Consider the following 26,308-nt stretch of genomic DNA (forward strand, 5'->3'; position numbering starts at 1 on the left):
CTGCGGAGTTGGGTTTCCACTATGTGGGTTTCTTCTCCTTTTTATTTTATTCTTGAATTGTATGTTATAAGACCAAAGGGGACTCCATGTGGAGTGTGGTATAATGCATGCTGAGCATGCCTAATGAGGCTCAGTCAGAGTTCTAGAAACTTTGACATATGTTTTCTGTGCCGGGCTCCATCAGATGATGTCACCCATGTGTGAGGAATAACATCCTATGGTTCTCGGAGAACACCTGTTTCAGGTAAGCAACTCTGCTTTACTTACTAGTTAGACATAAGCACCCCTATAATTGTATACTATTTTATTACAAAAGGAAAGTGTAAATAACTGTATTAAAAGACAGATATAGGGAGGCTTAAGAAAAAGACCAAAAAAAGGAGCTGTAGAGACGGGCATATTTATATTTTGAAAGCAAGTGCTATGCTGGGTCAGATCAAAAGCCTATCAAGGCCAGCATCCTGCTTCTGACATTGCTCAGTCTGGATCATTTGGAGGTACCTGGAAAACCCTAATTGGGAAAGCTCATCCTGTTGCTGACACCCAGAAGTGAGGTGCCAGTTCCCCTGGCTAATAATTAACTAGTGCCATGTCTTGGATGGGCAGGTTTGCTCATATGGTAACATAGGTTCATACTGTATTGAGAAGAAAAACATTTACTTATCTACCTATCTGTATATTGCTATTCAAGACATAATCTACAATGTAAAAGTCATTTACTGGGATTACTGCTATTGAATAAAACAGATTTATTTTGGGTGATATTGGGAAGAGGGTTTTATCCCCAATATCATAATCTGGGCTGTTCTGTCTTTAGGTAGGGTGAGGCAGCAAGTGCATCCCAAAACAATCCGAGACGGCCACCTGACGTTGCATCCAGATGAAAAATCCAAGCCGGGAGGCTTTATAATGTGCCTGCAAGCAGAAAGACACACACACCCCCAGCAGCTATTGCATCTGCACTACCAAATGATGATAGGCCCAAGGGCTTCCCATCCCCCACAGGCAGGAACAGGACCCCGCAGCGGTGCAGGCTGATGATGCGCCTGCCGGGTTTAAGAAGACCTGGTGGGTGGGTGGGATAGGAGGGAAGGGAAATGAGAGGGCTGAAAGGGGAGGGGAGATGTGAATGAGAGGGGAGGAATATTCTAAAGTTGTTAGAGGGAAAGAAAGGAAAGCGGTGTGAATGAGATGAAAGAGGGGAGTAAAAGAGAAGGAAGCATAGGAAGTAGAGGGAGCAGCACTGTTTGGGGGGGGAGGTGTAAGTGGGGAGAGAGTGCAAGGCTAGTGGAAGAACTAGGTGGCTGCCTAGAGTGCCACAGTTTGGGGGGGTCTCACACAGCGGTGGCCAGACTAGAATGATTGTGACTCCCGCATGGGCCCGGAAGAAGGAATTTTGGCATGTGTGGTTAGAAAGGAGTTGGAATCACCACAGCTGGAATGAGCAGGAGCAGCGTCTGTCAGTGCCTCAGGACTGAAGGTGGAGGCTGCTGCTACATGTGTGTTTCAGAGGGGGAGAGGCGTGAGCATGATTGAGCGAGAGAGTGAGTGTGTGTGTGTATGTAAGAGAAAATGGGCAAAGTTTCTGAGCACCCCCTCCCACCCCTTATCCAGGACAATCTCTGGGTAACTGGAAATCAGAAGTTCCCAGGAATTTTTTTTATCCTTATTAGTTGTAATTATTATTGGGGGGGGGGTTCGATCTCTGTGCTCTTTTGAAAAATCTTACCCGTTTTTGAGAAATGTTTTTTAAAATTTTTACAGGAGTTGAATTATAAAATGTTATTCTATATATCAGCTGTTTTCAAATATTTATTCTTTGTATTAGTATGGCCTTTACTATTATGATTGTTTTATATTTCCTGATTTTATTGTTGTGTTATGAGGAATGGTGATGCCTGTTTTTCAATTATTTCATTACATACAGTCTGGCTTTTTGCGGTTTCCAGTTCAGTTTTTGTCTGTACATTTTTATTTATGGTCTCTCTATGCTGTGTTTGGTGCAGGTAGGACTGTGTCCTACAGATGTGACCAAGGTGAGGTATTCTGCTAGTATGTAATTTTTCTGTATGGATCTAAAGGTAGCCTGATGTGTTCTCTTTTCCTAATAGGAGGAGTATTGATGTTTTAGGGCCTGATGTAATGTTTGCAGTATTGCATTTGAGTGCTGGCAGTTAGGGCTGGGTTTTGTTTAGGAGGTTTTCTAGTTTATAATTACAGTTCAGTTTACTCTTGGCTTTCCGAGGGCCAAACCAAACCCAACACACTTTACAATAGTCCTAATACCATATGGGTACTAAGCGTGTCTTTTGTAGGATTATTCTCATTGGCACCACAGCAGTGTCTGTAAGCTTTCCCTTAGGGGGAGGAGTGAGGTGAGGAAGTATCCCTGACCTTCAGCACTTTTATTGGGCTGTGGCAGCTGCTGGTTTATTATTTAATCTTCCTCATGCACTGTCTATGATAGTTATTAGGTGGGGAGGGAGAGGTTAGGGAGGTTTCCCAAGCAGCTTCTAGAATCTATATTGTTCTCTCCATGCTTTGTCGTTTAGAAGAACAGACTCGCGACGGACATTTAACTAATCGGGAAGAAGGGGTGAAGGGTCTGGAAAATACAAATTTTTGTATGTTACTTGACTGTTTTACATGTTGACCTTGACATGCATCAGAGCTCAATGTATATTAAGCATATACTGTATTTTATTTCCAATAAACAGTTTAAACATAATATACATTTTGTTGTAAGTGATAGTTTTACCTCAGAAGACTACTTTGAATGTCATTGTTCATGTAAAGTCTGTTACTATAAATGCATCGTTTTTAATTGTGAGTAGCGGTGGGGGAAGGGGGCGTAAGGCTGTAAGATTCATCTAGGGTGCCTAATACCCTCGCACCCACCCTGAAAGAGTTTCTCACACAGTCCCTCTCAATTTACACATCTCCCACTTCCCCCGGGTGGGGGGGGGTGCAAATGCTGGGGGAAATATAGGGGAGGCAGTTTGTAGGGTTCCTGGGAGTGTGGCAGGGTTGCCGGCTTCCTAGAAACACAGTCGGTGATAGTCTCCTCCGGGAATCCTATGCACTGCTTTCCCCCTTCCCCAGCATTTCAGATCACTGAAAGGGCCAGACTCCGAGGCCCTCACTTGGCCCTCTTGGTAATTTGAGCAGTGCTGTGCCTTGCTTGGGGAGTGGGGAGGAAGAGCACCAACGCATCCCTCTCCTCAGGCGGCAAAAGGCCTTGATCCACCCCTGATCATACTAGGTTGACCTTAACATCTGAAACTTTTAAGTGGGTGAAACCGAGCATTGCTCATAATCTAACTGAGCACATTAGTCACTCTATTTATTTTACAATCATTTGTTATTCTCTTTTGGTTATCTTTACAGGGAAAGCGGTATCCTTGGGACGCAGACACCCAGGGCTGGATCCTGGGCTCCTTCTTCTATGGCTACATCATCACTCAAATTCCTGGGGGCTATCTGGCCAGCAGAATTGGTGGGAAGCTGTTAATGGGGTTTGGGGTCCTCGGCACGGCTGTCTTCACTCTGCTCACTCCGTTAGCTGCAGATTTAGGAGTTGGCTACCTCCTAGCAGTCAGGGCATTGGAAGGCTTGGGAGAGGTAAGGCTTATTGTCATCTTCCTTGTTTGCCAAGGTGGTTCTGTAGCTAATATAAACTTGTATGTTGAAATGTTTGCATAGCTGGGTGTATTAATGGACATGGACCTACAAGGATAGAACAGGTGCTGATGTCAGAAAGCTAGACCTGGAAGGTCTGCACAAGGTTTTGGCCTGGTTGTTGCCTTTAATCTCTGAAGAAAGCCCTCCCTCTGCAATCTGAGTATTTTCATTGTGATGTGGAGCGCAGAGCTGTGAAACCTGAGCCAATATTCCTTCTAAGGATTGGGTTGCTGTGTGCAAAAATGTTTTGGTTTCATTACCCTGTAAGTACTACTTTCTTTGATGCAAAAAGCCTATCAATTTTATGCTCACAGCAACCCAGTCTTTAGAGAGAACATTTGGAGCAGCATGCACACAAACTTTCTCACATACACACTAACATGCTTGCATATTCACTTTCATACTCTTTCTCACATATACAGGCTCATTCTCACAAACACACACACACACACACACACACACACTCACTCATACACTAATTCAGTCCCCAGATTCTCATGCCCATGCACACTCACTCAGTTCTCCTCCTCCTCCTCTTCCACACACACATACTCATCTCAGTATCTGCAAACCCTTCACTGCAAACACTTTGAGAAGTAACACAAACCCCCATCAACAGTCTTATCTATGATATGGCAGCAATGCAAATATTATACCACGCCCTAGACACTAATAAACTACCTACTGGGGTTAACAGAACAAAGCCTTACAGAAAAACTACATGCCGGTAGGAATACTGCACCTCAGTTGCACATGCAGAACACAGACAGACCCTTACCTAATATAGAATAAGGGACTACAAATTAGAAACAGAAACATGCAGACAAAAATAAAATGGAAAGCCCGAGAAATCAGACTCTGAACAGTGAAATATTTTTCTAATCTGTTGGTCCCAGACTTTTTTCCCCATGTTACCTTTCTCAGTCTCTTTTTTTTTTTTTCCTCCACCTGTACCAACACACAGGCTTTCACCCAGCCACACACACACACATTCAGGCTCTCACACAAACACACACAGGCAGTCACACATACACCCCCACTCACAGGATCTCACCCAGTCCCACACACACATAAGAACATAAGAAAATGCCATACTGGGTCAGACTAAGGGTCCATCAAGCCCAGCATCCTGTTTCCAACAGTGGCCAATCCAGGCCGTAAGAACCTGGCAAGTACCCAAACACTAAGTCTATTCCATGTTACCATTGCTAATGGCAGTGGCTATTCTCTAAGTGAACTTAATAGCAGGTAATGGACTTCTCCTCCAAGAACTTATCCAATCCTTTTTTAAACACAGCTATACTAACTGCACTAACCACATCCTCTGGCAACAAATTCCAGAGTTTAATTGTGCGTTGAGTAAAAAAGAACTTTCTCCAATTAGTTTTAAATGTGCCCCATGCTAATTTCATGGAGTGCCCCCTAGTCTTTCTATTATCCGAAAGAGTAAATAACCGATTCACATCTACCTGTTCTTAACCCCCACATACCTGCAGCTTCTCTCAGACACATGCACACAGCATCTCATCCACCCAGGAAATCATCTACACCACCCCTCACATAAACACACATAGCCTGGCTCTCACACCCAGGTACTCATCCCCACACACACAAGCAATCACACATACACACAGGCAGGCAACACTCCATCACGTAGGCTCTCACCCAGTCATACACATACACACAGGGTCTGGGCCTTGTCTTCAGCTGCTAGTGGGATGGGGTCTGCTGATGACCTCCATGTCTTCTCTCACTTGCTCTCTTCAGTTCTTGCAGGACAGGCTCTGCGTGGCCTGCCAAGTTGTGGGGTGGGTGGCAACAGGAGTCACGTTTATCAAAATGTCATCTCCTGCTGCCAGGGGGCTGATCTCACGGGGACTCCATTTCCTTCTTCCCTGGTTGGAGGTGTAGGGAGGTGTGATGCCCTGTGGTAGTTGGCATGCAGTTAATACTCTCCTGCACATACTTTGTCATTTGCCAGTACCTAGCCTCAGTTCTTGAAAAACAGGCAGGTTACCTTCCATGTAACATGAGTATTATATACAGCTGTCCTTCCTGTTATTGTTTGAAGAATTCTGTATGCCAACAGCATCTCATTCCTCTTCATCCAGTCAGACTAGTCCGGATAAGTGGGTTATGTACACCAACCAGCAGATGGCGATAGAGAATAACAAGCTTGCTGATGTCACTCTTCATATACCTCCGTGCTGACACCAGCCTTCCAGTATTCACCATCTCCAGCAGATGGTGGGTGAGCTTCTTGTGCTGGAAGCAAAGGCGTGGTTTAGCTGAGTGAAGAGAGAAATTCTGGTGTACAGCTCCTGAGGTGACAGATAAATGTTCTCTCCCTCAGTTGAGCCTGGTCTTAAACTGAAGAGGATAACTGTGGTTGGCAGCTTCTGAGGTGACAGCTTCATGCTCCCTCCCTCAATGGAGCACTGCTGGAAACCATATGTCCACCAGTGTAAGTACTTGGTTGCCTCTCTCTCCTCCTCCCCCCCCCCCCTTCTGCCCTACTCTCCTTGAGTATTGAGAGCCAATTCAGGTCCAAAGCCTTGTGCTTTCTCCTTCAGTGGTGTACTCCAGAACCAAGGGTCCAGGAGGACTGATAAAAAGTTTTTCCATTCTCTGCCTGCCCTCCCTGCCATTTTTTGCTCTCAGGATATATTTGCTGCTTTCTCATTAAAGTCTTAAACTTGTTTGTAGCTGCAGCAGTAAAGTTTTTTTTAAAAATCCCATAAAAAGGAATGCTGGCTATTCAGCAGCCAGAGGTTCGTGACAACTGGAGAACGGGGTTGCCCTCTGGGTAGTAGACAAAGCCTTCGTGTGTATCTAGTTGGGCATTTTGGATTGCGGGCAGTGCTCGAAGGGGAGTGAGGGCAGCATGGGGGCATGCACAGCATCCCGCCTTAGTGCCTTTGAAGATCAGCTACACTGGCTACCCATCCACTATAGAATTCTCTTCAAGACACTGACCATCATTCACAAAACCATATTCCAGCAATCCTCTCTCCAACTTACCATACCCCTCGAACTACACTCCTCAGCAAGACCAACCAGATCAGCATACAGAGGCTCCCTCCAGGTTCCCCCTAGCAAATCCGCTATACACAACTCCATTGGAAAACGAGCGCTATCAACTGCTGGACCGCATCACTGGAATTCTCTCCTGCCAGATATACGCCAGGAACATTGTCATCTCACCTTCAGAAAAAAACTGAAAACATGGCTGTTTGCCCAAGCATATCCATGAAGAAGTCTTATGGTAACCCACACGGACCAACACCCCTCGGTTGCGTCCTCTTTCCACCTCACAAAGGAACTGTTATGCTAGAACTGCTCTTGCATATAACTTGTAAACTGTATATAATTTCCATGTAAGCAATTGCCTCTGCTTACCTGCACTGCTCTCTAGTTAAAAATTATTAATCTATCCCTTTTCTTCTAACGGCCGTGTTCTATGCTCCCTGTTGTAATGTAACTTTCGTTTTCCATGTTAACTGGTTTACCCCCCCCCCCCCCTAGTTTATTGTAAACCGGTATGATAAGACTTGATCTTGAGCATCGGTATATTAAAAGAACTTAAATAAATAAATAAGCTCTGAATGCTGCCTGGGGATGTAATGGTGCGGGTAAGTTTTCCCAGCCTTTCAGGTGGGGTTCCTTGACTGAAAGCACTGCTTTTTTTTTTTTTCTGGGCTACAGGTGATGGTTGGGGGCACCGGTGGCCATTTTGAAATTTGTGGAAACAGCAAGCGCTGGTCAGCGATTTGGTGCTGACTGAGGTGGTCCTTTATTAATTTTTTGGGGTCCATGTATCATTCAGTGGCGAGCATGATGGTGGCGCAAGCAGAGCGTGGAACAGAACCGGGCTCCTCTCAGCATCTAGTCTGAGGAAAGTAGTAGATATTGTTAGGATTGCTGTGAAGTTCAGGATTGCCATTGCAGGATGTGTCTGTGGGGTGATCACCGGCTGAGACCATATTTTGACAACACTTTTCAGATTTCAGAGGGAGTTCCGGTGTCCTTTTTGTTGCAGCCGAGCACTTATGGTGGGATACGGCCCTCCTGCCCCGAGCCCGGAGATGTACGACTTAAATTCTGCGGTGGTTCCTAAATCCACTGCGGTTCCTAAGCCCAAAGAGGCGTGTTTTCGGATTTTGCGGTGGCTTCCAGCTCCACAGCGGCTGATATAATAATAGGGGTCTCATTCCATACTGGATGCTGCTTCTTGGCCCTGGGCAACAATTTCACAGGAAGTTGCCAAAGTCTGCAAGCCTTTGTAGGGGCAACGTGCAGTTGCAGGACTTAATTCCCTTGGATTCGAATGGAGCCCAGGGTTAAGGTATGGGCCACGTGGAGGAGGAAAGAGTTTTCAGCTTCAGAGACTTCTCTTTAGTGGGCTTTCTATCCCTTTGCCCTGAAGGGCATTTTGTGGATTCTGGTTTGCGGTCACCATGGCTGCTGCAGTGCTGGGGGGGTTTGGTCCTCTTATAGCCCTGAGGGGCCGTTATTTTGGTTTCCACAGTTGCCTTTTGGTTACCATGGCTGCCGCAGTACTGGGCTGTTCGTGCCTCCTTTTCTTGACATGAGGTCATGTTTTGGATCCCACAGAGCCTCTTAGGCCTCTGCAGCAGTAGCAATAGGGAGTGCAAGATTCCTCTATGAAGGATAATTCTTTCTGGCTCTACACTGTGTTTCAGAGATTTATTTTTTGCCAAAGGTCTACAAGTATTTTATAATGAGCAGGGTACAGTTTTAGGAACTCCCTGCAGTTTCCCAGTATCATTGCCCTCAATTGGAGCCCAGCATGGCAAAGGCTAAGCACAGCAGCACAGGTATTTTCTGGGGCTTCCCTTAAGGGCTTTTTACATGAGGGATCAGTGAAGAGGGTCCAGACAAGGGAGAATGTGCACCTAAGGATTAGTGTGATATCTCTTCTGTAGAAGAGAGCTGGTCCTCTGGTCTCCCAGTCTTTGCATTATTTTAGTGCTGCAGAGGAATGCAAGGAAAAATCTGCAGCACCGTAGATGTCTTTGTCATGGCCGTTCCAATTGCTGAAAGGGTCTAGAATAGCAGTCCCCGATGCGCAGAATACCACCCTATAATGTGCAGTCCTTAGTTCTGGGTCAGCCACATCCCTGGCACATTTTTTCAGGCTTCTCTGGCTGGTTTCAGCAGATTCCCAGAAGTAGAAAAGGAAGTTCCCAGAAAAGAGTGGATGGATATAGCTGCCATGGTCTCCTCCTTGGGAAAGGCTTAATTTTCAGCTGTTGTGTGTTTGTTTAGGTCTGCTAGCAGGTGGTAGAGCCTCCCATGTTCTCAGTAGACTCCATTAAGTTTGTGAAGGACCTGCCTGGATCTACAGGAGAACGAGGAATTTAATTTTTTCTAGGGTGGCCATCTTGGTGGCACTTTAATGTCATGCAAAGAAAAAAAGAGACAGGCCTAAGCACTGTGTGCATGATTTTCCTATTATGGCGTGTAGCTCTGTTGTGGCAGATATGAAATATGTCTGGCACAGAATGCCCAGGAAGACCTGAGGCAGAATTTCCCACCAATAGAGTCAGGGACTGTGTGTCTAGCTGAGATCGGATACGTTCTGGTATGCTCCTCAGCCAGCAGGGTAGCATCCATGATAAATGTTCAGGGTTTTGTATAGAAATGCTGCTGATCCACAGTCTCCATATTTACTGATTTGGCTAGGCAGCCCTTTCAGGATCAGCTTTTGTTGGGTGAAGAGCTGGAGAGAGTGGCAAAGGCATGGGGCAACTCTAAGGTCCATGTCTTCTGGAGGACTGAACCAAGGTTCTGCTTCAGAGTCATTTTCCTTTCCACCTTTGAAAGGAGATGAGGCTGGTAGAATAGGCTCCAGCTCCTCTGGAGCAACACAGTGAGTGCTTGGGGTCCTATCTCAGGTTACAGAGAGAAATGGTAGTTTGTCCATTCTTTCAGAGGTAGTCCCAAATTACAGGAGACCAATGGGCCAAGAACCTAATAAGAAATGTTTATGTTCTACGATTTGCCTGTTCTAATTCCATTGCCTTTATGGTTTTCTCTTGTCATTCGACCGTAGGAAGACAGACAGTAGAGCTCCTTGTACTGAAGGGTGTGCTTCCTATTCCAGGAAGCCAGGAAGGGTGAGGGCGCTACTCCATTTTCGTCATTTACTTTATTTCAATGGTGATCCTAAAAGGAGTGGCAACTTTTTGTCCCACCCTGGACCTGATGTGGTCCCTGACTTCTTGAAGATAGTCCCTTATAGTTGGAAATCTTAAGATCAATATTCAGAGCAGTTCACAAAGGAGAGTGTCTGACTGCTTTGGATCCAACGGGTGTTTATTTTCATTTTCCAATCTGGCGTTTCCTCAGGTTTGCAGTATTAAGTCACCATTTTCAGTTTCAGGTGCTACCCTTTGGGCTAGCAACAGAACCGAGAACTTTCTCCAAGGTGATGGTGGCATTGGCTGCAATACTGCACAAAGGTTTTTTTTGCTGTACCCTTCTTTGACTGATTGGTTGATTAGAGCAAAGTCCTTTCAAAAGACTGGGTTAGACCAAATGTTCATCAAGCCCGGTATCCTGTTTCCAACCTTTGGGATCCTGCCAGGTCATAAATACCTGGCAAGATCCCAAAAGTTTGATGGATTCCATGATGCTTATCCCAGGGATAAGCAGTGGATTTTTCCTAGTCCACCTTAATAATGGTTTATGGACGTTTCTTTCAGGAACTTGTCTAAATCTTTTTTAAGCTCAGCTACACGAACATCTTTCTCCATATCCTCCAGCAACGAATTTCAGACATTGTTTGTGTTGAGAGAAAAAAAATATTTTCTTCTGTCTTAATTGTATTGAATAGTAACTTCATTAAATGCCCCCTAGCTTTTGTAAATCTTTGAAAGTAAACAACCAATTTGCGTATACCTGTTGCACTCCACTCATTATTTTATAGACGTCTATCATATCTCCCCTCAGCAATCTCTTCTTCAAATTGAAGAGCCCTAATCTCTTTAGCTTTTTTTTTTATAGGGGAATTGTTCCATCTCCTTTATCATTTTGGTCACCATTCTCTGTACCTTTTTCTTATTCTGCTATATCTTTTTTTTGAGGTATGGGGGGACCAGAACTATAGACAATACTCAAGTTGAGATCGCACCATGGAGCAATACAGAGGCATTATGATATTCTCTGTTTTATTCTCCTTTCCTTTCCTAATAGTTCCTAGTATTCTATTAATTCCTAGTATTCTGTTTGCTTTCTTGGCCATCGCTGCACACTGAGCAGAGGATTTCAACATATTATCCATGATGATGCCTAGATCCTTTTCCTGGAAGGCGACCTCCAATGTGGAACCTTGTATTGTGTAGCTATAATTTGGATTGCTCTTCCCTTCGTGCATCACTTTGCACTTGTTCATATTAAACGTCATCTGCCATTTGGATGCCCAGTCCTGCAAAGTCCTCTTGCAACTTCTCACAATCCTCTTTGTATCATCAGCAAATTTGATCACCTCACTTGTTGTTCCTATCTCTAGGTCATTTATAAATATGTTAAAAAGCAGTGATCCTAGAGAACTTTCTGCTTTTCAGTGAATGATCCATTTGTTGCTGGGTTTGGGGTGGATTGTCTTTCCAACAGTCAATCCTCTCACAAAGTGGTTTTCCAGGGAGCTGTGCGGCAGTCTTCTAGGCTTCAGCCTCACAAGATATTCCTATGCCAGGATCCCATAAAGGCACATTTAGTGCCATGGTGGCTGCACGCCTGACAACTAGAAAATGTTCCATTTCCTTGGCCTCGGTGTATATTGAGGAGTTTTTTTGAGGACTGGTGTTCTGGGCATTGTGATGCTGCTGGAAATGCATCAGTCCCTTGATTCTGGATATTTGGGAGAAGGTCTTCCTAAGGGATTGGCTCTGAAGGCACTCCTGGTGCAGGGGGCGGGCCTCTGTTGCTATAGAGAACTTATACAAGACAGGCTACTGCCTTCTCATCTAGATGTCTCTTGAGTTTTGAAAGGTGAAAAGCATGTTAGACTTCCGCTGCAGATTCTGGTTCATCCTTGTACCGGAAATTAGTTTTGTCTGTCTTGGTGGGATCATAGTTTGTTCCTTTTAAGGCTAATTGTGCTAAACTGCTTACTTTCAAAAGAATGCATGCCTCTTTGATCCTTGGATGTAAAGGAGCATCCTTTACAAAATTTCAGGATCTCTGATCTAATTTTTGTTCTGTATAGTAGAGTGCAGAGAAGAGGGGCGCCCAGTGGAGCTACAGTAGCATGCTGATTTAAAGAGGTGTTTACAGAGGTTTATGTGGTGTCTGGATCTCCATTGCTGAACTAGATTCGGGGTCATTCCACAAGGGCTCAGGTTTCTTCATGGGCAATGTGGCAATTGGTCTCTTCTTGGAGATCTGTAGAGCAGCATCTTGATCTATATTACATCCTTTTCTGGATGTTGCAGTCTGGCTATCAGGGTTGCAGAGGTAGCATCTGAGACCTTGGCAGTTTCGTGGTGTCCTTGGGCAGCATCCCGCCCTATTAGAGAGTAGCATGGGTACTTCCCATTTGTCTGGACTGGTCTGTCTGATGATGAAGAGGAAGGTGAAATTACTACTTACCTGATAATTTCCTTTCCTTGAATATAGTCAGATCAGTCCAGGACTCTCCCTATCCTACTGCTATCTTCATTGCCTTTGTTCACTCTATGCCTTGCAGCAAATGTTTTTCGCAGGTTGGAAAGTGTTATGGCTTCCTATGCTTTGCTGCAGATGAGAGGTTTCTTATGCTGTTATTGGAGACTCTTCATTCATTGCTTGCTTCCTAGTTTTTTCTGAGATTATAATAATGATAAATGTAGTTATAATTACCGCTATTATGGTTCTATTAATGTTGACCTCAGTTGTATTGATATAGAAATACTGGCATGCTTGTGTCAGCACAGAGGTATATAAAGAGTGGCATCAGCGACCTGTTCTCTGTTTCCATCTGCTGGTTGGAATGCATAACGCACTTATGCAGTCTGATCGGACTGTTCAAGGAAAGGAAATTATCAGGTGAATAGTAATTTCACCTTCTACAGAATCATATTGTGATGAATAGTACTTAGCACACCCTAAACATAAAATTAAAAGTACTGCAGATCTTTTAGTCCTCTCTGTCCCCAATTTTGCAGTTTTTCACCTACAGTACTGTAATTCTATAATTCACAGAATTAAAATAATTTAAAAGAAAATCACAGTAATTGAATATTAGTAATAACTTTATTAAAATAATGAATGTTTGAAGAGCAAACTGTTGAGACAAATAATTGCTTGAAGAAGGGAACTTAGTAGTCCCAAATATTTACAGTTTAAAATAGTTGTTGGTCTCTCCCTGTCTGCTTCGATTTTATTTGTGACGGGATGAGTGAAGTCTGGAAGATGGCACAATTTGCCACACCCAGCTTAGGATTTTAAAAAAATTGTCCTTTTAAATTAATCAAAGCCAAAAGTTGATGATGTACGAACAAGCTTCTTGTGGTGATTTTTGAGAGTCTGATTTTTCTTTTTTTTGTTTGTTTTTCAGGGTGTTACCTTCCCTGCAATGCATGCCATGTGGTCCTCCTGGGCACCGCCAATGGAGCGCAGCAGGCTGCTCAGCCTTTCCTATGCAGGTGAGTTTATAAGTACATGCTGATTTATTAGAGTAAATTAAGTTTGTTACATCAGGCAACCATAACCTGCCTAACCAGAAAACCCAGCAAGGAGCATTTCTGTGACGTAGCAGGGAAATTGCACAAGAAATGGTCACACACAAACCATTGCCCTGATCCCTGGTGGGCATGGAACCCAGGGCAAATCAGCCAGAGCAGAGCCCAACCACCATGAGGTTGAAGTGTGGGGTTCCTCTCCCTCATGCCTACAGTAACTCCTGGTCTGCCAGAAACAAAGTCTCAGTCCTCAGTCTGCGTGCCACATCCCTTAGTTCCAGCTATTCACCCCCCCCCCCCCCCCCCCCCCCGACACACACACACTCTCCCTGTGACCCATCTTGAAAGCTGCTTCTCTGCCTCCAGGGTGCCTCCCCTCCTGCCTAACCCGCACCTTCATGGCCCAGCCAACAGGAGAACGGGGCCGATAGATCCAGTACTTCTGACCTGCTCCTGCTGCCTCTAGCCCCTCTCCCTCCCCTGCTGATTGAGCACCGAGGGAGGAAGAGGACCTAGTGGTGGCAAGAAAGGGTAAGAAGCTCTGGACCCGCTGTTTTACTAGCTGGGTCACGGAGGGAGATGGCTCTCGCCTCCCGGGCCACAGGGCGCTGCGACCAGCAATTCTTTGCCAGGGGGAGGGGCATGGCTTAAGTCTGTGACAGCAGGGTTACCGCAGTAGCAGTCGCCCCACTTGTGCTCCCTCCCCACACCCAAGGGATGACCCTGCTCACACAGCTGTTGCCACTTTTAGGGTTATGAAGAAAATAAAGGTCTAGGTTTGAGCCTTGTTGGTGGCACCGTGTGGTATCAAGAATGACGCCAGGGTTTAATCTTGAGCCCAGTACTCCTTCCTACTGGCAGCAGTGGCTCCGGCGCAGTGCTTCCTCCTTTGGCAGTATTGGCTTTGGCACAGCATCCCTCCCGGACTTGAACTAGCAAGATTTTAGTATCCCCAATAATTTTGGCGCTCTAGGGGACCGCCTGGTTTTCCTAATGGAAGCACCAGCCCTGGTGGTGTTGGTGGTGGCAGATAAATGTTCACGCATGTCACACAATACGAGATCAAGTTTATCCACTTTTTGCTGGAGTATTCAGAAAGTTTTGGGCTGCATACACAAAAGCTGCAAACTGGCCTGCTGAGCTTTTGAAAACTTGTTTCGTAATTTTTCAAATTCCCATTCTGTAAAAAGCAAATTTTATTTATTTATTTATTTATTTATTTTATGTATTAACTTTTTTTATATACCGACATTCGTGGGGCACATTATGCCAGTTTACAATGTAACTGAAGGAGTGAACTAAACCTAAATATAGTTTTTATTCTAAATTTAAAAAAACCAATCTGAAACTGAAATTTAAAAAAATGAATTTTGTTCTCAATAGCTTTTCTGTACTGGTAACCTGCATCTCTTCAGACCTGGCCAGAGTTTGTTTAGTTTAAATATTAAGATTTTCATTTTGCATGCCTATTATCCTGTTAGCTTACCTCCCATAAGGAGTACTGTGCTAATTTGATTTCCTTCCCAGGGCTGGAATAGACATAGGGTAACAAACAGTACTATTTATTATTGTAGTTCAGACTCAGCAGCTGTAAAGCCTGATGGGGGGAATCCAGCGACTTTCCAATAGTCCAAGCAGTGAGTCAGAGGAGTGCTGTGCCTGCGGCATCCAAAAGGAATTCCTCGGCATCTCAGGAACATAAGTTCTGGTTGCACAGTTCTTTTTTTCTGAGCGTGTTTTAGCATGGTACACCTTTGGGGAGCATGGCAGAGTTTTTGGCTGGATTTCTGAATATTCCTTTACTCTCTTCAGTTTACCCAGAGATTCTTCTCTTTGCTTTGATGTCACACGTTGGGATTGTTTTTGCAGCACCCTTTTCTAACTCCTGAAAAGAAACACTGGTAGAAAGCATAATTTTCTAGATAGCCTCGGTTCAACACCACATGCTTTTCTTATGGGGAAAATTGCCAATTTTAGACCCTCCTTTCATGCGTGCCCCTCCCTCCTCCCCCCCCCCCCCCCCCCCCCAAAAAAAAAAAGTCAATTAGGGCCCAGTGTTTAGTAAGCTGGTGAGTGAACAAGTTATCCAGCTGCTGTTAACCAGATAACTTGTCCCGGATATTCAGTGAGAGAAACTGAATATCCCTGATGAAAATTATTCAGCTACTAGTATCCATAAAACTTTTAAACCTAATTGGATGACTGTAGTCTTAACCAGCTATATTAAAAAAAAAAAAAAAAAAGTCTGGGTCTAGTGGCCTTAACACAGCCCCCTGCCCACCCAAGTAGAAATACATAGCCCTGCCAAGGCTGCGCCTGCAGCACCTTCTCCCCACCCCCAGTGCCCTAAGTACATTTTAAGGGCCTGTGCCAGCCTGCTTCCTGGTCCTGCCCAAAGTTTCCTTCCTGTGGCACCTCATAGGAACAATTCAGTTTGCTGGAGCTGGATCCAGCCATATCAAAGTTATGGGGAGACAGGGTCACACACACGCAAACACACAACAGACCTTCATTACCATGTGAGAAGTCTCTGTATAGAAGGAGGATAAAAGCATAAACTCCGATTGCTTTTGAAATCCCCTTATGCTGATTTCCGTCTGTGATTATATATGGCCAATGCCTGCTTTCCAGATCTAAAGATATCAAAGTAAATGTTCTCTTTTTATTTTCTCATCTTCCCAGGTGCCCAGCTGGGAACGGTTATCTCCCTCCCAGTGTCTGGTTTAATTTGCTACTATATGGACTGGACCTTTGTATTCTACATATTTGGTAAGCTGGTTCTCATTTTAAATATAATATTCATCTCTGGGGTATGCCCCAGTGCAAATAAGATTATACAGCATTTAAAGTAAAGCTTTTTGTATATTCAAAGATGTTATCTTGTGGGTAAACAAAGGCCAAAGGGTGATGGTGACCTGACAGGGGCCACATAGAGTGCAGGGCAGTGCATCCCAGGACATCTCTTGACTTGTTTCAATGCTTTAACCACCACTTGGCTAAAGCTTCTCCCACCTATGGTATGTCAGGTGTCTGGTAATATATTTCCTTGGGCTCTTCAAGCTGTGAGTAAACAGAGTGCAAAGAAGGCAAAGATCACTCATTTGTACCTTCCATTTCCAGCAAAAACGAAACTTTATAATGGGCGTTGCGTACGTCGAGGAGCAGTATAAAAGTGTTAAGTGGAGTATTAAGTAGAGAGCCAGCATGTCAACATAATAAGGATGCAGTACCACTGGGGATCTCTCTCTTAGAGTTCACAGCTGTCTTGTTTTTATGGGAGCCTGCCTCCCCAGCTTGTTTTCGGAAGCTGAGGAAATGATCTCTAGAGCCTCTTCCCATCATTTCCCTAGTCAGCACATTGCTGCCACTTCAGAATAGGGAAAATAAATAGGACAGGTACACAGGTGTTACCAGAAACCAACCACATCTAATGCTCCATGGGAGAAGGGCATCACAGACTTCATTAGGACATCTTACCCATGGTGAAGACTTGTTTTTGTTTGTTTGGGGGAATTTTTTTTTTGGCACACAGTAATTTGTTTGTGAAATTTGTGTTTGTAGTAAACATATACAGAATTATTGATGTGAACATGCAGCAGCTGTCTTTTGATATTCTTTTTTTCAAGGTGCATGTGGAATAATATGGTTCATCTTTTGGTGGTGGCTCGTTAGCGATACCCCCAAAACTCACAGAACAATCTCACAGTCTGAAAAAGATTACATTCTTTCATCTCTTCAAAATCAGGTACGGAGATTCCTGACTATTGGGCACTGTCAGAGCTAAAAAAGGTACAAACATGATAAAGGTATTTTCGTTTAAAATTAAAAAAAAAAATACACATATGGGGTAGATTTTATAACATGCGCGCAAGTTATAAAATCCAGGATCGGCGCGCGCAAGGGGGTGCACAATTGTGCGCCTTGCGCGTGTCGAGCCATGCTGTCTTCCTCTGTTCCCTCCCACTCCGATATCGGAGCAGCCTGGAAGGGAACTTCCCTTCCCCCTAACCTAACCATCCCACCCCTTCCCCTCACCTTTTCCACCCCAGCCTTACTCTAAGCCCCCCCCCCCCCCCCAAAAAAAAATCTTCATTTCACCTTTTGTGCCTGCCTTGAGGCAGGCGCAGGTTGCGCACACTGGCAGCCTGCCAGCACGCGATCCTGCGACACAGGGCAAATGGCCGCTGTGTCAGAGGCTTCTGGCCCACTTTTTGCAAGCCCCGGGACTTACGCGTGTTGCCGGGCCTTTTGAAAATAGGCCCGGCGCGTGTTAACCCTTTTAAAATCCGGCCCATAGCTTCTAGGACCCTGGCAGTGATGGCTTTCCCCAGTGATTAATGTTTATAATCAGCTAAATATGATTGACTTCCTGTCAGCTTAGTGTTTAGACCCAGACAGGCCGAAGCAATAAGATGCGTCCGGCCTAGTGCATGGGTTTACTTGTGGTTGAGCATGCATTTCATGCACACGATAATGGCCCCTGATGCAATAAGTAGATTCGCACGTCTACAATGTGTGTCCAAGCCAAACGCATACTGGATACTGCCCAGCGCATTTAAATTCCATGTAAATGAAAACATTAGCTATTATTGCCCGACGCAGGAAAGTTCACCCAAAGTCTGGATGCCCAGTGCACACTTTTTGATGCAGGAAAATTAACTCCAGCTCTGGAAGTGGAGTAAAGTTTACTCACAGTCAAAGGCTCGTGAGCAACATTAAAAATGTGGCCCTTTGTGTTGCGATAAATGTGCTCCTTGTTGGGTAGAGTTGTTTAGAGAGATTAGTATAAGATTTAGTTATTTGGGGTTAGAACAAAAAAATAGAAAAATGTATATAGGGAGAAATGGAGTGGAGCATAATAATTAGCTAAACTGCACCTTAAAAAATCGCAGGCGATTCCTTTCCTCTTGGTAAACAGGCATTGCAGATTTCCATAACTTAATGTACATGATGCACTTTTGTTAGAAACAGACAATTTAGACGTTTTTGCACCTGATGCAATAAACCTTTGAGTGCCAGAGACTCATTTCTCCGTCAGCGCGCCCTTTTTTACGATGCTCTGATTTTGTGCTAATTTGAAAACTGCCTTGGTCGCACAGGGAATGTGGTTGCTTGCGCGTTAGGGAAGTGGGCACTCCTATTCGGTGCCTGGTTTTTTGCATCAACCTTAGCTGAGGGTTTTTATGCTCTGTATGAGACTCTCAGCTTGCCTCCCTCTACACAGGGCTACAGAGCATGCTTCAGTTTTTCCCTTTGTTGTCTGTGGACTGATTTGTTTGCTTGGGCCAGGGTTTTAGGGTAAGGACTTTAAGGCCCCAATGTATTAAGGTGCCCTGAGCTGTGCAAATTTTTTTTTTTTTTTGTTACCCACACAAACAAACGGGTATTGGGGACGAGGGAAATGTGAGTTTGCATTTATTATATTTATTTATTAATCTCTTACAAAAAAACTAAGCGATTTACAAGTTACATACACAATTTAAAACGAACAAGTCAGGGAAATACAGATCACAGTCTCCAAACAGAGGACAGACAGATCTCTATAAATACTTAATCAAAAGCTTGTTTAAATAAATGGGTTTTTAACAGCGATTTGAATGCCTTTGAGTCTATTAGATGCAACGCTTCTAGAAGGGAGATCCAAATATTAGGGACTACTACAGAGAATCAGACTCTCTGGTCTCTGCTAATTGCGCCTGCCTTACCCAAGGACGGTCCAAACATTCACTCTGGGATGACCTGAGAGATCGAGTTGGATTGTAAATTCTCAAAAGGGCATACGCCTAAGGAAGCGAGTCTAGCTGGTAGCAAACAAATTTGAAAATCAAATATAGAACCAATGCTTGACCAACAAAATATTTCTATAGTTTATTTGCTGATGAATCCTATTAGTGGTGCAAAGCTGGTTAATGCAAATGGTGCGAATTGGCACTGACAGGAAGGAGGGTAATTTTCCAAGAGCCTTCGGCAGGTAAAGTAGTGCTATACCAGCAGAAATGGCTCTTTGGACAATTGCATGACCGATGCACTCATAAAGTTAAACACACACACACACACAGGTGAGAGGCATTTCAGGGGGTGAAGTCTGACCAGGATTGCGACTTAAATGCATATTTTATTATTATTAAAAAAAAATATGAATGTAAATTTGCTCAGCAAAACCACACACACCAAATAGGAGGTGTAATTGTATGTGAGTAGTTTTGCCAGGATAATATTCAAAGTGGATGTATGCACATAAGTCTGCTTTGAAAAATGGTGTAATTTAAGTGTATATTTTTGCTGGCCAATTTATGCATGATGTTACAAAATTACCCCCAAAAACCTGTAATCCCTTACTGGGATGTGTTAATAGTTTCTCATATGTAAACCTCTCTATCCCTCTAAAAAGTGATTCACACTTCTATGTCCTGCAGAGCACTGACCGACTGGTAGCAGAGATGTGCCCTGGGGGCATGATTTAATGTGCAGGGCCACTAAGATTTACACCCCAAATCCACAAAAATAAAGCCAGTCCACACCAGTAAATTAGGTCTTTAAACAAAGAGAAAGTTCACTGAATTCAACAATCAGCAGGAACAAAAATGAACAATCCAAATCTCAAATCTAAAAATATAATGCAGTTCCCTCAATCTTCTAAAAAAAAAAAAAATCACATATTGAAGCACAAATCTTATGCTGCTTTAGGTTACTTAAACACCGGAATTTCTAATCCATTGCCAAAGCCTTTCACACCAGCTCAGGAAAAGGAATGGAATCCTTCTTGTAATTCACCAATCTACTCCGCAACTGGCTGACTGTCCCCAGGACAAATTTTCCCACGGATATCTGGTGGTCTAAGGTTCCTGAATTGGCCTTTGGCCCCTTGGAGAAGAGAACTCCTCTCTTCTCCAGATCACACTGGAAACCCAGGACAGGATGTAGCCCGTGCTCTTCTCCCCAGTTCCCTTTAAGTTCTTTAATAAATAAACCTGCTCCCCGGTGCCTCATGGAAGCTTCATATATACCACTAATTTGCCTTTCCTCTTTTGGAAGAAGAACCCTCCTGTCACTCAGCATTACTGGACATAACTCTTGGACCTTGCAACGCTGGAAAATTCATCCATTGTAAAGAACAGTGAAACCTAGACAGGGATCTCACACATGTACAACTAGTCAAGTCCTCTTGCTATATTTCAGGATTAATCCAACTTTTTGATAATGGGCAGCACCCACCCTGCCCAAAACATGACTACCAATCTCTGGGCCTCTTCCCCTGTGCCTGTTCCTCAACTCCTATGCTTTCTGAGTTGGACAAGCTATTCCACTTCATCACCCTTCCTCTTTACTTCTCATCCCTCCATCTCCCCATCTTGTTTTGCATTCTTACATCTCCTATTGACTCGGTCACTCATAATTTCATCGCCAACCCTCTCCATTTCCCCTTCCTCCTCCACTTTATCTGCCTTTACCTGTGCTATCGTCTTATCCTCCCACTTCTTCCCTTACCTCCTCCAAACTGATCTCAGCACGTTATTCTCAAGGCCACAAATATCAACTCACCTGCTGCATCATCACAGACAGTCCAAGTTTGCATTACGTGTGCAGTGATACCTTTTTTAAAGGACCAGGAAACAAAGATTTTGTAGTACTTAAGCTTTCGAGATCTCTTCTGTAGAAGTCAGTGAAGACTCCAGATTTCTCCAGGATCGTTATGATTTCAAGAACTTGAACTTTAGACAATCTTAAAAAGCTGCCGTATATTATATATGTTATAAAAATAATTAAAAATTAAGTTGTATTCAATATAATATTTAAAGTAAACTCATATATTCAAATACAGTTGAATTATTTTTCTTTTGTTTTATTCCTTATAGAATTCTTAGTCATGTGCCACATTTCTTCTTGTCTCTGTCTCATGATTCCTTTTCTTGGTTTTCCTTCTGTTTTCTTCTTTCTTCATCTTTCCCCTTCATCTGTCTCTCTCACATCTTTCTCTCTCTCCTTTTATTGTCTTTCTCTCCATGTCTTTTCTTTCCCTCCTCTGTGGCTTTCCCCACATATTTATTTATTTATTTGAATTTATTTATTTAAATTCTTTTAATATACCGATGCTCAAGACGAAGTCTTATCGTACCGGTTTACAGCAGAACCAGGGGAAAACATTTAACAAGAAGAGAGAAAGTTACAATAAAACAGGGAGTATAAATTTGGGATCAATAAGAGAGAAAGAATTAGTTTAACATAACTCAACTAAAGAGGTAATGTAAACAGCAGACAACAATTGATCGGCATAGGGTGCTGATTTAGCAGTTGATTTAAATAGGCAGTTGATTTAAATATTTCAAAATCTCTCACTCCTCTCACTCTCTCAGCATATTGAAGCAGTAATGTTTCTCCTGCTTCAATATGCTGCTTCAATATGCTGCTCTTGCACTCTCACATATCACTGGCCCTTGATGAAGGCTGTTGATGCCGAAACGCGGTCCATGTCAAGTGCAATTTTGCAATGTTCAGTATGGGTCTCAAATGGGCCATGTATATATTTCTCACTCGAGCATAAAGAAAAAAAACCAAAAAAAAGTGGAACCCGATACCATAAAACCTATGATTATACTGCCGGTATACTGTGTGCTAATTAGCAGTGTAAACGTATGCCTTGTATGAGGTCTTTGTTCAACAAAATTCTAACAACTTAGTCGTGTACCTACACTGTTTAATTTGATAAATTTTTTGGGATAATAGCATTCTTTGGATTTGGACACTTTGTCACTATTCCCTCTGCCATATAGTGTGCTTAAGGATAGATACTTTCATTGTTTAAAAATACCATCTTAGAAGCACAATCCAGATGTATTCCATGCATTAAGAAAGATGGAATGAAGGCCAAACGATTACCGGCAAGGTGAAAGAGACTATTTTAGCAAAATAAAATCCTTCAAAAATTGGAAGAAGGAGCCATCTAAAGAAAATAGGAAAAATCATAAGCATTGTCAAGTTAAATGTAAAACATTAATAAGACAGGCTAAGAGAGAATTTGAAATGAAGTTGGCCGTAGAGGCAAAACTCATATTAAAAACTTTAAAAAATATATCCAAAGCAGGAAACCTGCGAGGGAGTCTGTTGCACCATTAGATACGGCCTTCCCATATCACAGGTTGGTAAAGAAGCTGGTGAAAGCAGAATGGGGAGCTCCCAATTCAGGGTTAACGGTGGGAAGGGCTATGGTGAAGCTTTATCCATTGCCTGAGCAGGCATTGGCTTTCCCTAAAGTCAATGCTGCTGTGGTTACTAAGAGGACGACTCTCCCTGTGGTAGGCTCCACAGTGTTGAAGGACATTCAGGATCATAAGTTTGAAGGTGCACCTCGAGGATTTTTTAGATCTCTGCTCTGGTTTTGCTTGCTGCTATTTGTACTAGTTTTATGCAATGTGCTTGTCTCTGCTGGGTGCAGCAGATGCAAGAAAGCCTGCTGAAGTCAGGCGAGGAGGCAGTCAGGGCTGAGCGAGTTGAGGCGGCGGTTGCCTACGGAGTGGATGCTCTGTATGATTTGGTTCATACCCCATCTTAGATTATGGCATCTGCGGTTTTCGCCAGAAGGTTGCTCTGGCTGTGAAACTGGGCGGCGGATGTTTCCTCCAAGTTGTAGTTAGGCTTGCTTACTTTCAAGGGTCTACTCTTATTTGGTGAGGACCTTGAGCAGTTGATGCAGTTTCTTGGATATAATAAGGTCCTTAGGTTGCCGGAGGATAAGCCTGAGGGCAACAGGTTTTATCAGGTGCGTTCCCATTTTCAGGTAGATAGAAGGACTCATCCGGCAAAGGCTGCAGCTGGGCCTCAAAGACCATTTCTCCTTCAGGGGCAGTTCTGGAGTCAATCCTTTTGAGGTGCCCGAAGGCCATTCAGTGATGCCTCCAGGGGGGAGTGCATCTGGGCTTAAGTCCTCGCAATGAGGTGAGGCTGGTCCACTCTGTCATTCCTATTATAGGAGGTTGCCTGTCGCGGTTTTACAAGGATTGGGCCAGAACTACTCAGGACCAATGAGTTCTCAGCGTGGTAAGGGATGGCTACATTTTATAATTTCCTCGTCCCGTCCGCAATTTGTTTCTAGTTTCCCCGTGCGGCTCCTTGTACAAACAAGTAGCGGTTCAGGAAACGCTGGACTAGCTGCATTGCCTGGGGGCGGTGATTCCGGTTCCCCGCAAAGAGGTTCGCAGGGGAAGGTATTTCATTTATTTTGTGGTCCCAAAGAAGGAAGGGACTTTCCGCCTGATTTTTAGATTTAAAGAAAGTAAAGGCAACACTAAAAGTTTCGTGTTTTCGGATGGCAACCTTAAGGTCGGTGATTGTGGCAGTTCACAAAGGAGAGTTTGGCATCTCTGGATCTAACAGAGGCCTACGTGCACATCCCCCTTCATCAGGACTCCCAGCATTTCCTGCGATTCATAATTCTGCGGCAACAATTTCAGTTTCAGGCCCATCCTTTTGAATGGGCCACAGCGCCACGCACCTTCACCAAAGTGGTGGTGCATCCGTATCTGGACAACTGGCTTATCAGGCGAAGTCAGAGGTTCTTTGTCGCCGGTCGGTCCAGTCGCTAGGTTGGGTGGTGATTGTGGCGAAGAGTCGCCTGTTACTGATGCAGTCCCTGAAGTATCGAAGTTCGACACTCTAGTCAGCAAGGTGTATCTCTCAGAGGAGCATGTGCTGAAGCTGCAGGGGCAGATTTGGCAGTTGTTGCAGTTATAGGTGCCCAAGGTATGGGATTCTTCGCAGGTTCTGGGCTGTATAGCCTCGACCCTGGATTTAGTGCCGTGGGCTTTTGCTCACATGAGACCGTTGCAGAGAGCACTTTTGACTCAGTGGAACCCAGTTTTGGAGGAGTTTCAATTTCTATTACCACTTGAGGATGCCGCACGGAAGAGCCTGTCCTGGTGGCTTCTCACTTCCGATCTTGTCCGGGGTGTGGACCTCGAAGTCCCGGATTGGGTGGTACTTACTACCACATAGCCGGGGTCAAAAATGTTCAAGTGGATTACTTGAGTCGGACAGTGCTGGATCCGGGCGAGTGGGAATTGTTGGAGTCCGCGATGCAGCTCATTCGCAAGCGGTGGGGCTTCCCCCATGTGGACTTAATGGCGACTCGTCTGAATGCCAAGGCCTTTTGATTTTTCAGTCTGAGGCGAGAACACAGGGCTGAGGGTGTTGATGCTCTGGTACTACCTTGGCCGTCGCCAAAGGTTTGCCTCTCAGCTCACTTAAAGTTCAAGTGGCAGCTCTAGGTTGTCTTCATGGCAAGACAGATGGGTCCTCTATTTCTGCACATCCGGACGTTATTCGGTTCCTTAGGGAGACAAAGAATTTGTGTCCTCCGCTTCGGCGGGTTTGTCCATCCTGGAATTTTAATCTTATCCTGAGGGCTTTATATGAGGCACCTTTTGAACCACTTTGGAGAGCGATGCTAAAGGACTTAACTCTTAAGGTTTGTTTTTCTGGTGGCCATATGTTTAGCTAGGAGGATTTCTGAGTTGCATGTTCTGTCGTGTCAGGACCCATTCCTTCAGATTTCGAATTCGGGGGTCTTGTTGAGGACAGTACCTTCCTTTTTGCCAAAAGCAGTTTCAGCATTTCACGTGAATCAGACAGTGGAGCTCCCAGCCTTTCCCACGGTGGATGCATCCACTCCTCATGCGAAGGAGCTCAAGTTGTTAGATGTAAGAAGAGCTTTTTTGAGGTATCTCAAGGTAATGAATGACTACAGGAGATCAGATCACCTTTTTATTCTGTGGACTAAAGAGGGGCTTTCAGGCTTCTAAGGCTACTATTGCTCATTGGATTAAGGAGGCTATTGGTTCCACTTACATTATTTGTGATCGACCGGTTCCAGAGGGGGTTGCGTGCTCATTCTACACATTCTCAGGTGGCCTCATAGGCGGATGCTCAGCTTGTTCCTTCACAGGAGATTTGCAGAGCAGTGACTTGGAAGTCACTACATACCTTTGCAAGACACTATCGTCTGGATGTGGGAGGTACGGGTTCCCCAGCTTTTGGCGAAAGTGTTCTGCAAGCGGGACTCTCCAGGTCCCCCTCTGAGTAGGGAGCTTTGGTACATCCCAGGAGCCCGGACTGAACTGGGTACATACAGGGAAAGGAAAATTGGTTCTTAACCTGCTAATTTTCATTCCTGTAGTACATAAGAACATAAGAAATTGCCATGCTGGGTCAGACCAAGGGTCCATCAAGCCCAGCATCCTGTTTCCAACAGAGGCCAAACCAGGCCACAAGAATCTGGCAATTACCCACAGATCAATCCAGAACCCGCCCATTCTATTGAGGGGGAGAGTCGTCCACTCATTCTGTTTTTTGTAGCAGAGAATATTTTTCATATTTTGTAAGTTTTGGAAAGTTTGGATGTGTTCGAAATTTGTTGTGATTGGCTTGGGTATAGATTAATACTGAGGAACTGCAGTTAGCACATGTGGTTAAATAGCAGTGTCAGTAAAACTTTCTCTGTCTCCATCTGCTGGAAGGGAGGCAAAACCCAGGAGTCTGGACTGATCTGTGATACTACAGGAACGAAATTTAGCAGGTAAGAACTAGTTTTCCTTTCCGCATCTCAAAAAAGATATAGTTGCACTAGAGAAGGTACAGAAAAGGGCAACCAAAATGCTAAAGGCATTGAAACAGCTCCCCTATGAGGAAAGACTAAAGAGGTTAGGGCTGTTCAGCTTGCAAAGAGATGGCTGAGAGGGGATGTGATAGAGATCAGAGAAAATTATTTTTCATTCAACGCACAGTTAAGCTCTGGAATGAGTTGCCAGAATATGTGCTTAGGGCATTTACTATAGCTGAGTTTAAAAAGGTTTGGGTAAGTTCCTGAAGGAGAAGGCAATAAACTGCTATTAATTAAGTTGACTTAAGGAATAGCCACTACCTTTACTGGTATTAGTAAAACAGGATTT

The 26,308-nt window shown here is 44.1% G+C and overlaps 1 protein-coding gene across 1 annotated transcript in view; it reads left to right on the plus strand.

The window, feature by feature from the left end:
* SLC17A5 (solute carrier family 17 member 5) overlaps nucleotides 1-26,308 on the plus strand; it is an 82,418-nt gene that overhangs the window by 36,437 nt on the left and 19,673 nt on the right. The window contains exons 3-6 of the mRNA XM_029595621.1: nucleotides 3,388-3,621; nucleotides 13,244-13,331; nucleotides 16,050-16,136; nucleotides 16,994-17,112. Coding sequence (XP_029451481.1) covers nucleotides 3,388-3,621; nucleotides 13,244-13,331; nucleotides 16,050-16,136; nucleotides 16,994-17,112 — 528 coding nt within the window. The remainder of the gene's footprint in view (nucleotides 1-3,387; nucleotides 3,622-13,243; nucleotides 13,332-16,049; nucleotides 16,137-16,993; nucleotides 17,113-26,308) is intronic.

Source organism: Rhinatrema bivittatum, chromosome 3, assembly GCF_901001135.1.
Source record: "Rhinatrema bivittatum chromosome 3, aRhiBiv1.1, whole genome shotgun sequence".
In the NCBI taxonomy this organism is placed as follows: domain Eukaryota; kingdom Metazoa; phylum Chordata; class Amphibia; order Gymnophiona; family Rhinatrematidae; genus Rhinatrema; species Rhinatrema bivittatum.